The sequence below is a fragment of the Argiope bruennichi genome, chromosome 9 (genome assembly GCF_947563725.1).
Source record: "Argiope bruennichi chromosome 9, qqArgBrue1.1, whole genome shotgun sequence".
In the NCBI taxonomy this organism is placed as follows: Eukaryota; Metazoa; Arthropoda; class Arachnida; order Araneae; family Araneidae; genus Argiope; species Argiope bruennichi.
In genome coordinates this window covers 79,313,677-79,328,109 of record NC_079159.1, presented here as the reverse complement: position 1 = coordinate 79,328,109, position 14,433 = coordinate 79,313,677, and the positions used below count along the sequence as shown (strand labels likewise).

The 14,433-nt window shown below is 28.9% G+C and overlaps 1 protein-coding gene across 3 annotated transcripts in view; it reads left to right on the top strand.

The window, feature by feature from the left end:
• LOC129983932 (limulus clotting factor C-like) overlaps positions 1 to 13,258 on the top strand; it is a 37,130-nt gene extending 23,872 nt beyond the window's left edge. For all 3 annotated transcript variants that reach the window (XM_056093657.1, XM_056093656.1, XM_056093655.1), the window contains 3 exons: positions 4,000 to 4,253; positions 8,252 to 8,419; positions 12,681 to 13,258. In XM_056093657.1, coding sequence (XP_055949632.1) covers positions 4,000 to 4,253; positions 8,252 to 8,419; positions 12,681 to 13,058 — 800 coding nt within the window. In that variant the 3' untranslated portion in view covers positions 13,059 to 13,258. The remainder of the gene's footprint in view (positions 1 to 3,999; positions 4,254 to 8,251; positions 8,420 to 12,680) is intronic.
• Positions 13,259 to 14,433: the final 1,175 nt, after the last annotated feature.

The window sequence follows — 14,433 nt, the reverse complement described above, 5'->3', positions numbered from 1 at the left end:
AAAGAGCACCAAGGGCAAAGAACCTGTTTAACAGTGGGTAATGGGCTACTGCCTGAATGTTGCCAGTGTGACCAAAGAAGATCACATGGAGTAATTAACACTTAAGCAATAAAAAAAGACTCGTTACTTCCATTTGCATTGCACTAATCTTTTCTTCCTACCACTGTTTACAAACAAGTTATAGCTATTTTATAATTTCCACAAATGTTTAATAACCCATCTAATATAAAAAAATCTCGTGTCACGGTGTTTGTGTTCATACTCCGCCGAAACGGCTCGACCGATTTTTATGAAATTTTTTATGTGTATTTGGTAGGTATGAGAATAGGTCGCAAAGTATATTTCATAACACTAGGAAATTAGGGTGTCCCTATCCAAAAAATTTTTTTTCTATTATTTTGACAAAAAAAATTTGTATTTTTTTTATTCGGCATCAAAAACTCCTATAACCCCAAATTTTCACCTTCCTACCCCACCCTTCTATTTTTTAATCGCGATTTTAGTATTTTTGTATGAACTATATCCAAATAATTAACCCGTCTTTAATAAAGCTCAATGTGTTTGTGTGTGTGTTGGCGCACTACCGACCATACCGTTTTACCTACAGCTGCCAAATTTGGCATGTTTATACCTTGGAGGCAGAATATGTGCACCTCGGAACAATTTTTAAAAATTTTTAATTAGAATTTTAATTAATTAAAAATCAATTGAAATTTTGGCGTTTTTCCGCTATAAGTTTCGAAAATATACAGCAGAAAATTGATTTTTACATCAAGTTAAAGTTCAAGAAATTATCTTTTTAATAATACCAATTCTTTAATCTATAAATTAAGTTCTTATTTTTAACGAATTTTTAAAGATATATTTTAACCATATTTTTCCAACACTATATTTCTCACAAAATAAAAATAAAATTTAACTTGCACGATCACGTTACACGTGCAAAGGAAAAATTATCTAATTATTAGCTTTTATCAACATGTTGCCATCATATTGACAAAAGCTTAAATTTAAAAAAAAAATTGTTATTGCAAATTAAACATACAAAAATGTGATTTCCAGCATGTGTCTATATGAAATAAAATAGATATGAAATAGGATATTTTATAAAAAGTAAATACAAATTAAAGATTTCTATGATCTTTTACAATACCTACATTATTAATTTCATAAATCAGTTATACTTAAGGTAAACATGGTTTAATATATATCCTTTCAATTCAATGCCCAAAGGCTAATTTGTAAACCTTTAATAATAGAAAATGCATATAGTAAAATTGTCTAAATGAAGTAAACAATTATACTTTATGTAACTTGAATCTATAAATACTCAAAAAAATGACGAATGTTTATCTAGATCCTCTGCTCTGCGAATCATATTTAACAAAATATTCTTGAGATATAAATACTTAAAATAAAAACAGCTGCTTTCCAATCAACTAAATTAGTCTCTAAAACTCACTTATTTATGAATATTTAAATATCACTATTTAATAAAAATGGGTGATTTTAGACCACTTCATCGACCGTCTCAAAGATGATATCTCAAGACTTAATGACCTAGGATTATGAAACTGTTGATTGTTCTAAACTATTATATTCAAAAGTTCATAAATCGGTCATATCTGACAGCAAAAGATAGATCATTTACTTCTTTAAAAATTGCAGTGTCAAGAATATTTCGAGAATATGTTCCCTTAGGACCAAAGGACTGTGTAAAATTTATATTTCATAACTTTTTTAAGTATATTTATAGACAAAAACAAAATAATATATATATATATATATATATATATATATATATATATATATATATATATATATATATATATATATATATATATATATAGCGTTATTTAAATCCTTTTTGAAAATAAAACTAAAAACTGAATTTTATTATGAATCTTTGTAGAATAATTCTTAAGATACTACATAAATTATGAAAATTTTTCTGTAGTGCACGTATGACTTAAATACTGAACGATTCTGTTTCCAGTACTCATTTTTTTTAAATGCATGGTTTCAGTAAAAAATATTTTTTATATTGATTGCAGTTTAATCATTGCCACTTTAATTTTACGGGGGCTGATTGAAAATTGGAGAGATAGTACATTATGGCTTAATGTCGTTTTAAAAGTATGAGTGAATTACGTGACTATCAAAATTTGAAGCTTAAAATATTTAGATGAAGAAGCAATTGAAAAGACATAAAATATTTGTATGTAACTTGAAATTTAAAGGAGCATTAAGATCGGTGAACCGGCTGGTCGCCAAAGGCGGCTAGTAATAAATAAATATATTAATGAAATTATATGCTTTCCTAAAGTATCGGAAGAAAGCTTCAATTACAAAATAAAAATTATTTCTGTAAATTAAAATGTAAATATATTATATTGGTGTGTGTTTTAAAAACTTCACAAAGCAAAAATAGCATCAAAATTACAATTATTTTTTTTTATTAAATAAACTTTTTAGCTTAAAAATCAGTGAAAGGCTTTAGCATATATTTTAATTCTAATTGCCGCGTTTTTAACGTGATATTAATAACACTGCAATGCTAAAGTTTAAACATTGATATCATTGGCTTTAAAATTTAGAATTATTATAGAATTATATATATAAAAAAGAAATTTTGCAAAAGTTTAGACACGATTACGAGTTTCTGTGAATTTTTGTCAGCACATGCAAAAGTAAAAGAAATAATTTCAGAAATTTCAAGCACTTAAATTCTGAAAACGATAAAAGTAGTCAAAATGCCACCAGTGAAAGAAAGTCATGCGGATTGCGTTATAGCCATCTTAACTCATGGTATCAATGGATAAATTTCGGTGACCAATTTTGGAAATAGTTCATTTCAATATGAAAGAGTTCGCCACATCATAAGTCACAAAGAATGTTGTGGACTAGAAATCATTTATCATGAGAATCAAAATGGTAGTAATTAGTTATTTAAAAAAAGTGGAATCCGAATGGTCCAGGTGACTAGACATGTTATTGGCCTATATGCACAAAGAACATCAGTTATTGTTTAGTCTTAGACAAGGTGATGGCTCAGTGATTGTTTATAATCCTTTTCCCATAGTGAAAAAAATTCCTCTACTTTCTGCCAATGGTCGTCAAACATCACTTTATACATTAATATCTAAGAAATTAGAGGACAGCATTCTGGCATTTTTTGAACTTCTAGGTGACCTTCAATAGTAGTTTCAGTAAGATAATTCTTCGATTCCCATGTAAATAACCAAAATATCTGGTTTAATTCTCAAAATATAAAAGTTTTCAATTACACAATATGTAACCCTGATTTTAACCCATTAGAGTATATTAGAATCATCACATGTCACAAAATTTACATAAATGGCTCTTCCGTAAAAGTGTCAAGAGATTCTATTAAGAATATATATTGTAATAAATCGTATTTCAAACTACAAGATTTAGTTTCTTCCATCGAAATTTGTTGTGAATTAATCAACAACAACAAAAAAAGAAGATGATCAATCAGGTTTTAAGTCCTGCTTAGACAGAATTAAAACGGAATAAAATGACACTTTGAAGGCAATATTATTTTTGTTTTTAATTTCTTAATACCTCACAATACGCTCAAAACATTATTATAATATTATGCATGAATATGTAGCTCATTACATTGCAGCCGTGTTAGGAAAATTGATTTAATGTATTTTAAAATCTTTGAGAATTTGGGCATTGTCTAAACTTTTGCGTAGCTGCTTACTAATTGTTTAAGATATAATAAACATAATTTATAAAAAAGAAATGTGTAATCATAAGAGTCAGCATTCATTACAATATGAAATTCAAGGTAAAATCTTTATTTAAAAAATTTAAAAATTGAATATAAGTTAAATATTTAAATTTAGCTTATTATTATTAACATCATGTATTAATATGAAAAAAAATCATTTTACTTTTATTTATTTATTTATTTTCATATTTTAACTCAATTTCTATTTATTTGTTCTTTTGGTCATGTATTTGCAGACTGTGGACGCCCTTCAATTGGTATCTCAGATTCTTCATTCCGAAATACATTAACAGTACCAGAAGAATGGCCTTGGACAGTGGCCATCAGTCAGAAAAATACCGACAAACTTCTATGTGGCGGAGCTCTTCTGGATGACAAGACTGTTCTGACTGTAGCTCACTGCGTCAGACCGAATCGCGAGTATACGCTTTTTTTCGGTGCACAAGAATTAATTAAAGGAAATAATAACACTCTTGTTCAAGAGAGAGAGGTGAATATTAAATGTTGTTGCAGTGTTTGTTGTAAATTTAAGGGTATGAAATATGGAAATTTTATATAACTGAACCAGTTGGAATGGTCTTCCTGAAAGTGTATCGCTTACTATCTGATAAAAGGGTTAGGTTACCCACCCTCCTTCCTTCGCATGCTTTTGTCAACCTTTGATAAGGTTGTAAACACCAGCAGCACTCAGATTTATTGGTAGATTACCGCACATAAGAGTTTTATGCTTCATATTAAAATAAAGAAAAACTGTACTGATATATCAATAATATATTACTGGCGAGTAATAGTTATGAAACAGGCGTTTTGGCGATTAATCGCTGGAATACGGTCCCACAATATCAAATATGTATTTTTGAAAATTTTTATTGGACTGGAATTAAAATATGGGATAATCGCAAGATAGCATATAAAATTTATTCAAGTTTAATTAACTCGTTTACAAGCATTCGAAAGTACAGCCGGGAGACGGTCAACCCCTTGACAGATTTGGTTCAAAATTTGATACATATTAGCACTATCGATACTAATCTTGTGTACCAAATTTTATTAATCTAACTTTTTACATTTTCTGCTTATTATGCTTAATTATATTGGGACACCAGGCAGACAAACGAATGCTTTGTACGACATTGGTGAACAGTAGATACGAAAAATTTATCTTTGGCGTAATGTAAGCATTTTTACAGAATCTATCTTCTGTACATTTCAGGACTAATTCCTATCATGTGATTAGTACACAAGTACCCGAAAATCGAATTCATGTTTTGAAATCTTTTTTTATGATCGATTGAAATCGAAATTTAGTATAGAAATACTAGTGTAATCACATTACATACAAAATTTCATTTATTTCCAGGGATACATATTTTTCCATTTTAGTTCTTTTTCGGTATAAATTCTAGTCGGGGCTTAACATTTCAAAGAACTTTTCTGATGAATTTCAGACCTCGGTTCTAAAAAGTAATAATAGAGATAATACAATCATTCTTATACTTCATAGAACTTCATTATTTTCATTACAGTCGCCAAATTAGGAAATCATTGAATGAGTCATTCAGTATCCATTAAGAACTCTTACCGTCTTTCCTAAAAATCATTCAGCTAACATTGTAGGGAAATGGCATTTGAGGTTTTCAACAGTATTAAAGTCCCATTATGATTGAAGAAAAATGTTGCACCTTGAAAAGAATGTTTAATAATCAGAGCATCCTTTAATCTCAGCTATCCCTCCATCCCGGCAATGCGAGGACGCTTCTTCTAGGAAAAAAATATGGTAGATTTTCGATGAAATTCAAAGCGCAGAAGAACATTAACCCGAATTCGTGCTTTTCATCGCATAATTTTGAGCTCGTAAGGATAAATTTAAAAAGTAAAAACAATTAATAATCGATTAATAATAGAAGAGAGTTTTTAATACAAAAATGCATCAAGTGAAAATTTTAAATGTGGAGATACGCTGACAATATGTGATTGAATTGAATTTAATACTTAATATATTATTGAATTTTAATGAAAGACAAACAAATTTCTTTTGCGTAATGTGTGAGTTTTATTCCCCCGGGGGGCATCTCGAAATGAGGATGAGATGCTTCCGGCATGGTGGTTGGATCTCGCCACCCTGGAGGGTACACTAATAGGTGGGGGATCTGGCTCCTCCCATCGATGACGGGACGTACTTCCTTCGGGGAGGGTTGTACCGTGGCCGGTGACAGCCCTTAGGACTCAACCACAGTTCCCGCCAATGTTGCTGTTGCGGCGGTCCGGTCATTCAGTTTTATGGTTTAAATCCGTGTGCCTTCGGGCGGGTCGGAGAGTTAGATGGTTGACTTACCGAATTGTTTTCAATACCCTCAACTAGTTTACGATTTTTGGACATTGAGCATCAGAATTATTTAATATTATATTAATACTATTTAAAATTATGTCGTCTACCTGCCAGCCTAACATTTGGTCTTCGAACATAAAAAAACAACATTCTGAATTTGAGAAATAAAATATGCCATAATATCTTTAAACCAAATTTTCAAATTTCTATCATATTTAGAACGAAATTTATTCTGAGGAAGTCTGTCTGGTTGTCTTAATATAAATGAATATGATAACTGCAATATGTACTTAGCTAAATAAATAAAATTTGGTACACAGATTTAATATTTAAAGTGCAGATACTTATCAAATTTGGACACAAATCCGTCAAAGGGTTAATTATCTGTCGGTTTGTACTTTCAAATGCATATAATGCGATAATAATAATAACGTAGAAACATGAAATTTGATTCACAGTTTTTATATCTAAAGTAAAAATTTTTCTCAAATTTTGAATAGAATCTATGCAAGGTTTGATGATCTGTCAGTCTGTGCTTTCTCATGCGAATAATCATGGTAACTCAGAAAAAAGTAATGGCATAAATATATTAAATATATTTGTGAACTTGTGAATAGAATTGGAGTTTGTTCACAAATTTTTGTTTCCATCGGTTCGAAAAAATCCATCCAAAATACCTTATCGGTTTCCTGATATTTGTATATTATCATAACGTTAGACATAAATGGCTAAAGACTCATTAGCAGGATCTTTCTTATTCTATTTCATCAAGGACGTGCTGTTAATATACAAATAGCTATACCATATCATACCTTTTCTATACTATACTACGAAGCACACAGCTCTTGTAAACAATTCTGAAAATAAAAATCTGAGTATTCGGGGAGTTTGTAGCTTTATTTAAAATTTTGCGCCGGGAAAAGTGGTGATAATTTCTTTATTAGAGAATATGTGAGAAAGTTTTCAGAAGACTATCCTCGTTGTTTTTTAAAATTTTTAATTATAACCTATTTTAATATTTTGTACCATTTTTACATTCTTGTATACGAGGAAAACGAAATAAAATTATTATAAGCATCGAAAATAAAATTATTATAAGCGTCGAAAAAATTCGAACTCGAGATTTTAGCAAATCTCACCAAATCAGATCAAACAGAATGATTTTTTTATCCAACCAACTCATTTTTAGAAAAACATTGTTGATGTTTGTTGCGTTGTCTATCTGTTAACGCAATAACTCAAAACTCCTATGAACTAGAAGTAAGAAATTAAGAAATATAACTTTTCAGGTATCCGAGTGCAGCTGAATGCCATATCTAAACGATTTAAGAGATAGATAAATACAATTTACTTCAAAGGATCAGCACATCTGAAATGTAGAGTTATTTCAATTTTTGAACAAAATCCATCAAGTGATTGACCGTCTGTGGTTTTGCATGCATGTTAAATGACAACTTAAAAATGCAATGATTTAGATAAATGAAATTTTCTATGTGATTTTTGGAACTATTATCTCTGCATCAAATTTTAATGGTATGAAGTGAGTCATCCGAAATGGATACACGGTTATTTTCAGCCTATTACTAAGAACAAAATACTCAGCAAGGAACGCTGAATCTAAAATCTGAGTACTCGTTGCAAGCATGATCTAGCCTAAGGTCAATACCTTTATGAAGGAGATGGTCTTGTTTTCAGAGTATACACTTCTGTTTGCTTATAATTATTTTCTACTTTTATATTCTTTGATATAATTCATGCCAAATTATTATAATTATCTTGCTATTTTGCTATCATTAACAATTTAAATTTACTAATCTAATAGCACTTCTTTTATGAAATCTAAATCTATTGATTTATGATTATTTCCAAAGGAACTAAAAAACCAAAACCTGTATTTTCATCAAAACTATAAAATTATGGAAAATAATAATACTTTCACAAAACTAGATGTTCTTAAAAATACAATTACAACAACCTACGTTTAAAAACATAAAAGGAAAAATATTTTTACCACTAAACATTGATAAGAAATCATTACTTTTTAGTGAATCACTAAGATATATTTTCTCTCATAATATTTTGTCAACAAATCTAAGAGTAATTTGTATTATTTTTAAGTATCCCTTTTAGAACAATAAAGAAATGTATTGCTATTTCAGAGTTGTCGAACAGTTTTACACCCGGAATTTAATCATAGGACTTTTGAAAATGACATTGCTTTGGTGAATTTCGAACCACCTGTTCAATTTACAGAAAAAATCCGTCCGATCTGCCTACCAACTTCGGATTCAACTGCAAGAAATGTGGTTCCAGAAACAAAAGGATTTGTAAGTTTCTTTCCATTTTCCAGAATGAATTTCAACGATAATAGAAAACATTTTCGTGTATATTTTTGTTCTTAAGTTGTTTTTTTTTTTTTAATTTGAAACCAGAAATCAGTTCAATATAAATTTCAAAACACAATGTTATTTAAAAGGAACGAACATATATAACATTTATTTTTAATGAGCGTTAAAAAAATGGATAAGCATACCTTCCATCACTGAACAGATAAAAGTCCTAAATTATTAGCATCTTTTATCAACTCGCTTTCTGTTCCTTCTGTTTGTCTGTTCAGTACAAATTTTGCAATCTATTCTAAATTTTTTTCGATGATCTGGAGACTTTAAACATAGTTTTTAACTGGGTGATAATGCAATATTAATTTGTTTTCTTGCCCGTCTGCTTGCTTATTCGGTACAAATTTTACAATCGATTAGAAACTTCAATTGCCGACAGATGGTGCCATGCGAAGTCATTAGCTCATCTAGAAGTTAGTTTAAAATCAATTATAATTTCACACTCAAGACTAAAGAGGAGAAAATAATGATTTGAATGAAAGCATTTAATATACCAGAGAAGAAATAAAAATAATTATTTCATTTTATACATTTAACATGATTAACTATTTCTCGCCACAGTTATTAAGCTCATTCCTGTAACAATGGGATCTTAGAAACCTTAATGAGTAGCATATGTAGTTTTAATTAACCGCAGACCATTGGTTGCAAAATGCCAAGACCTTTATTTCTTCTTTTGTGGATTTCCTATGTTTACGTTTGAAAACATTTTGGCAATCCTCAGCATATCCATCTGACGTACGAGACACATATAAAGGAGCTGCATAACGACTGTGAATCCATTTAAAAGGAGGTGGCTCTTTGCTGAACTTATAATGAAATATATATTGCTGCATTGCGATGGATTCATTCCTCGTATGCTGCAGCATATATAATGAAACAACTTTTCCTAAGGCCATACGAAAGATAGAAACACGTACTTTGATTATCAAACATCTTGTAATCAAACACCATCGCTACTTTTATCCGGAATTATCCAAATGCACACAAAAAAAATGAATCGTTGAACTTCTCTGATAATATACCATATGTGTCATTCATTAGAAATAAATATTTTAAAACTGGTTCCTTCTTTTTGACTAACTCTGTATATGCTACATTCTTCTGATAATTGTTTTTTTTTTAATTTACACTACCAAAAATTATTTCAGTAAAAATTTCAAAATAATGCCATATATAAAATCATTTATATGTGGCGCATTACAAAATGAATCAAAATTTTAAACCAAATTAGAAATAAATATTAAATTTCAAATTGCAAAAGAGAAGAAAATGGTACAAACAATAAAGGAAGAGAAATGGTGAAACCGGCCTAAAGACATTATCAAGAGCCACCCTCAGACAAGGATTCAAACCAGGATTTGTTCTGGGTGGAATACAACTTTCGTTCAAGTATTGACTACTCATGACCCAAAAATCCCAAAAAATAGAAGTATATTGAAAACAGCAATTAATATAAACAAAGCAATAATATTAAAATCAGACAATAAAAAACAAAAATTAATTTAGTAAACAAATTATTTAAAATACAAATTCAAGCAAAATCAAATCAAATCATTATAAAACAATTATCAAACTGCACAACCAAAAAACATCAATCAGATTCATATCAAATATAAAAGCAAGGAACATACCAGTTAAATGTAAATATTCTCTAAATGGTTTAGTACGAAACTAAGAAGTAAAAAAACTAAATTTATTGTTGCAGACAGTTTTACCTAATTTCAACTTTTCCGCGCTTAAAGCTGAAAACGCCTACAAACAAACACTTGCTCAAGTGCCCCATCATCGAATGAAATAAACTGAACGATATCAGCGCCATCTATTAAATTCAAATAAAAACAAAAGAGTTAAACTAAAAAATATGCCTTAAGTAGTGAAAAATATTAGAATATAGATAAATCCTGTCCTATATTGCAATAGTTTTTAGGAAAATTATTAAAAGTTAAATTTTAATTACGATTGTTTATTGCTTCAATATAAGAAATTTTGTAATTACAAATGTTTTAATCATGTTAAATTGTGAAAAAATCAAGTTTTTGAAAATCTTAAGAGTATAAATTAAAATGGTAATTACTAAGTTTAATTACTTTGAAATCAAACTCATCTGCGTTATTGTAAATTACTACCAAAATTTTTCCATTAGAAATTTATATTTTTAAATTGAAATAAGTAGATTTTTGCTGATTTTCGTTTGTTTAAATTAAATTTGATTCTTTTGGATAGCAGTCAATAACAATATTAGCATTATCTATGTTTAACAAAAGTAAATCCTCCATATATATATAAACCCAATTATTAAAGTGCGTTTAATTAATTTTTCATCGTAGTAATGTAGAAAAATATTAGCTAAAGCACTTCAAGAAGCTTTTCTCATAGAAATTCGCTTCACTTGTTTATAAAAATTAATCAAATTAAAAAGATAATTTTCGAAAATATTAAATTTACATAATTTAAGCCAGTCAATTTTTATAATAAAATACCTGTTAAGATATTCGTCATATATCATAGTACAAGCATCCATTAATTTTTGATGTGGTAAATTTGTGTACACATTTTCAAAATCGTATTAAGCTTATTAGAATAGTTATCTTAAAGAAAATTTAGAATTTCTTTGTTTTTATTAATTATAAAGTTATCCTAATGTTTAATTTTATTCAGGATAGTTTTAAGGTATTTAAAAAAATGTTTTTCCGTGTGGAATTATAAATGTCAGGGCTACAAGACACGAATCTAAATTTTAAAGGTTTTTTTAATGGAATTTAACCTTTAAGAACCAATAAGGACAGTTTAAAAAACAAGTCTTTTTTTTTTTTTTTTTTTTTTTAGTAAAAATCATTATTTTCTTTTACTATTTCTCTTCCCACTACTATTTAAAATGTACGTCAAATTAGAATTACATTCGTTAATTAATAATTCTTTATGATAATATTTACAAATTAAACGTTTGATGCTTTATCTACTACAGTAATAATAAATTTCTTTTTTAGTCTTTATTTCTTTTTTCAACAATTTGTTCAAAAATATTCTCGTTTTTTGGATCTGTTATTATTAGAGTTAATTTTAGTCTTTATTTCCTCTAAAATTCTCACTTTGCATTCTACAAAACCCTCTGATGGAGCTCATGGTCCTTCCTAGATAATTCGGAAATAAAAATATCCAAATTTTGTTCAATAGAAATTAAGATTTTTTTTAATGTTTAACTTTTCTCTCAATCTGAATTTTTTGCCATTTCTATTAGTTCTCTTAACTTGCTTGAATCAATAATCTTTAAACTCTTTTTTTATAATATTTCATTTATCAGCATTTATAAAATCTTTATTTCATTGTTACAATTGTAATTTGCTTTGTTTATCTTATCTAAATTTTTGATGTAGTAATTCTAATTACAAATTAGATCCCTTAAAATTGTAAACTGTTATAAAAGCTATTGGAACAACTTTATTATCCTTTAAAGGGATAAAAATTCTTTAAATGTGTGCACAGTTTTTGGTTGCTTCAGGATTTCGAAAATAATATCCAAAAATCTCGTTACATAACAAACTGCTTAAATAATTTTTATCTTTAAATAGTAAATTGTTCTTTCCTAAATTAAATTTGTATTCAATCATATCTAGAATATCTGACTTTTCAAGTCAGACAGGGGATCTATTAAAGATGGTTCGAAAACAAAAAGCCTTTCCACGTCAAAGGACTTTAATCACTTTAAATAAAACAGTACTTGGTTTCATACAAATCAAAAGATTGCTGAAAAATTTATTTTAAACAATTTTAATGATAATCTGCAAATGCACAGTATTTTAACAACATTCGAATTTTATTTCATGACTTATGAAGGAAACAGGATTCAAGGCTAGTTTGGAACTAATAGATTGTCCAAATATGAAATTAAATTTTTTCATAAAAGTTCTTAATTTTTAATGGGGTTGTCTAAACAGAAAGTTTCAAATCCCTATCTAAATTCCCAACCTCAACTTCTTTAAAAAACAACTATTTCCTTTTAATGATTAATTTTGTATTGCCATTGTTTTATGCATCCGTCTTTTTTTTTTTTTTTTTTTTTTTTGCATAACATCAGCCGGTATCGAAAATTTCACTTTCTATACGCCTAAAAGAGTGTAACTTGAAAGATACTTTGGAATTCCATTGTAAAATTTAGTAAATAACTAAAATTTCTATTTTTTTCCAGGTATCTGGATATGAATCGACTACGCGTGGACCACCATCTAAAGTAATGCAAAAAATCCAAATTCCAGTTGTTTCAGAGCCGACTTGCAAGGAGGCTCACAGAAAGAAGCGTTTAACTTTACCCATCACTCCAGGCATGTTCTGCGCAGGTCTCGAAGAAGGCGTCCCGGGTTTTTGCTCCATGGCCAGCGGATCGCCTATGGTTTTTTACAACCCGGTAGAAGACCACTATACGTTGGAAGGATTAGTTAGCTGGGGAGCGAGTTCGCCGTGTGTGAAAAAAGAAAATTACATTACTATGACAAAAGTTGAAAATTTTACGAGTTGGGTATTAGAAAATCAGCAGGTGAAAGAGAGTTGTAATAAATCTGATCGTTAAAGTACCCAAATAATTCTCTTTATCAAGAAAAAAAAATGTTTCCGCTGAAGTGATAATCGGCTTACAGTTGTGTTTTAATTAAAAAAAGCACCAAAATAATTTTCTTTACCTAAAAAAAATTTTTTCCAGCGAAGTGATGATCGGCTTACGGTTGCTTTTTAATAAAAAAAAAACACCAAAATAATTTTCTACCTAAAAAAATTGTTTCCTGTGATGTATTTATTGAATTAAGGTTGTGTTTTAATTAAAATATAATAAACAGAAATATTTGTAAGCAAAATGATAGCTCTTTAATGTGTTGACGTTCATCATAGCATTTTTTCATAGTTGTGTCAGGAATTTCTAAATTAATTAGATTTTTATTAGCACATAAAATATAATAAGTTTAAATAATTATTGTTCATTTGATTCTATATTCTAAATAGAATTCAACATCTCTTTAGCTCCCATTTGAATAGATTCCGTTTTCAGTACTACCAACATTGCAATCCCGCATTCAGCACTTTCATGTGTAAATCTATCTCTACTATACAATTCCTTTCAGTCCAAATTTGGCTGATTTTTGCAGTTATTGTATTATAAGAAAATTAAAGATTTGACTCTTCAAACTCGTACCATTATTAGATCTCTTCATTATCGTCTCGTATGTATGAGATACAGAATGGATTTTATCATTTAAAAAATTTGCAGTTTCGTATCACTAAGCGCCCAGAATTCTGAGCAAAACAATTATGCATTTAAAAAATTGGCAATGGAATATTTATTCATTAAAAATTAAGAACAGAACTTTGATTTTTTGAACATTAGAAATTTCATAAGGAATTCGAATGTTCAATATTCGCAGAGGCTGCATGATAATTTCTTTTTCTGCGGTAATCAAATAAAAGCAAGAAAATGAGGAAAGCGAAATAAAGCAGGGGGTGGCAGAAAGTAAAAAGAAGTATCATTATTCAGCTTATTTGGTTACCATCATTCCGCTTATATGCCTTGGGATAAACATAAATATCGACTACAATCTTTGCATCCATACAGAATGAATTTGAATTTCCACCAGCCGAATATAGTAATTGGCATTATTTTCGAATTGCGTTGGGCTACTGAGAGACAGTGATTCTTTAATTTGTAAAAGTAGATCTCGGTAGGCAATACATTTGAGAATATATTAAATTCATTCGAGAAATCTAAATAAATGAATGCGGTATAAACAATATAAATTAAAAATTAGTATCGAAAATCAGCAAGGTCTAATCAACCTGGTTATATGATTGCATGAATTTAATGAGATACAAAGTAACCTCAGAAAACTTCACATGACACAATCAAGGTCATAGCATGATTGGTTAGAGTCTCGCAAATGAACAAACAGTACGATAGA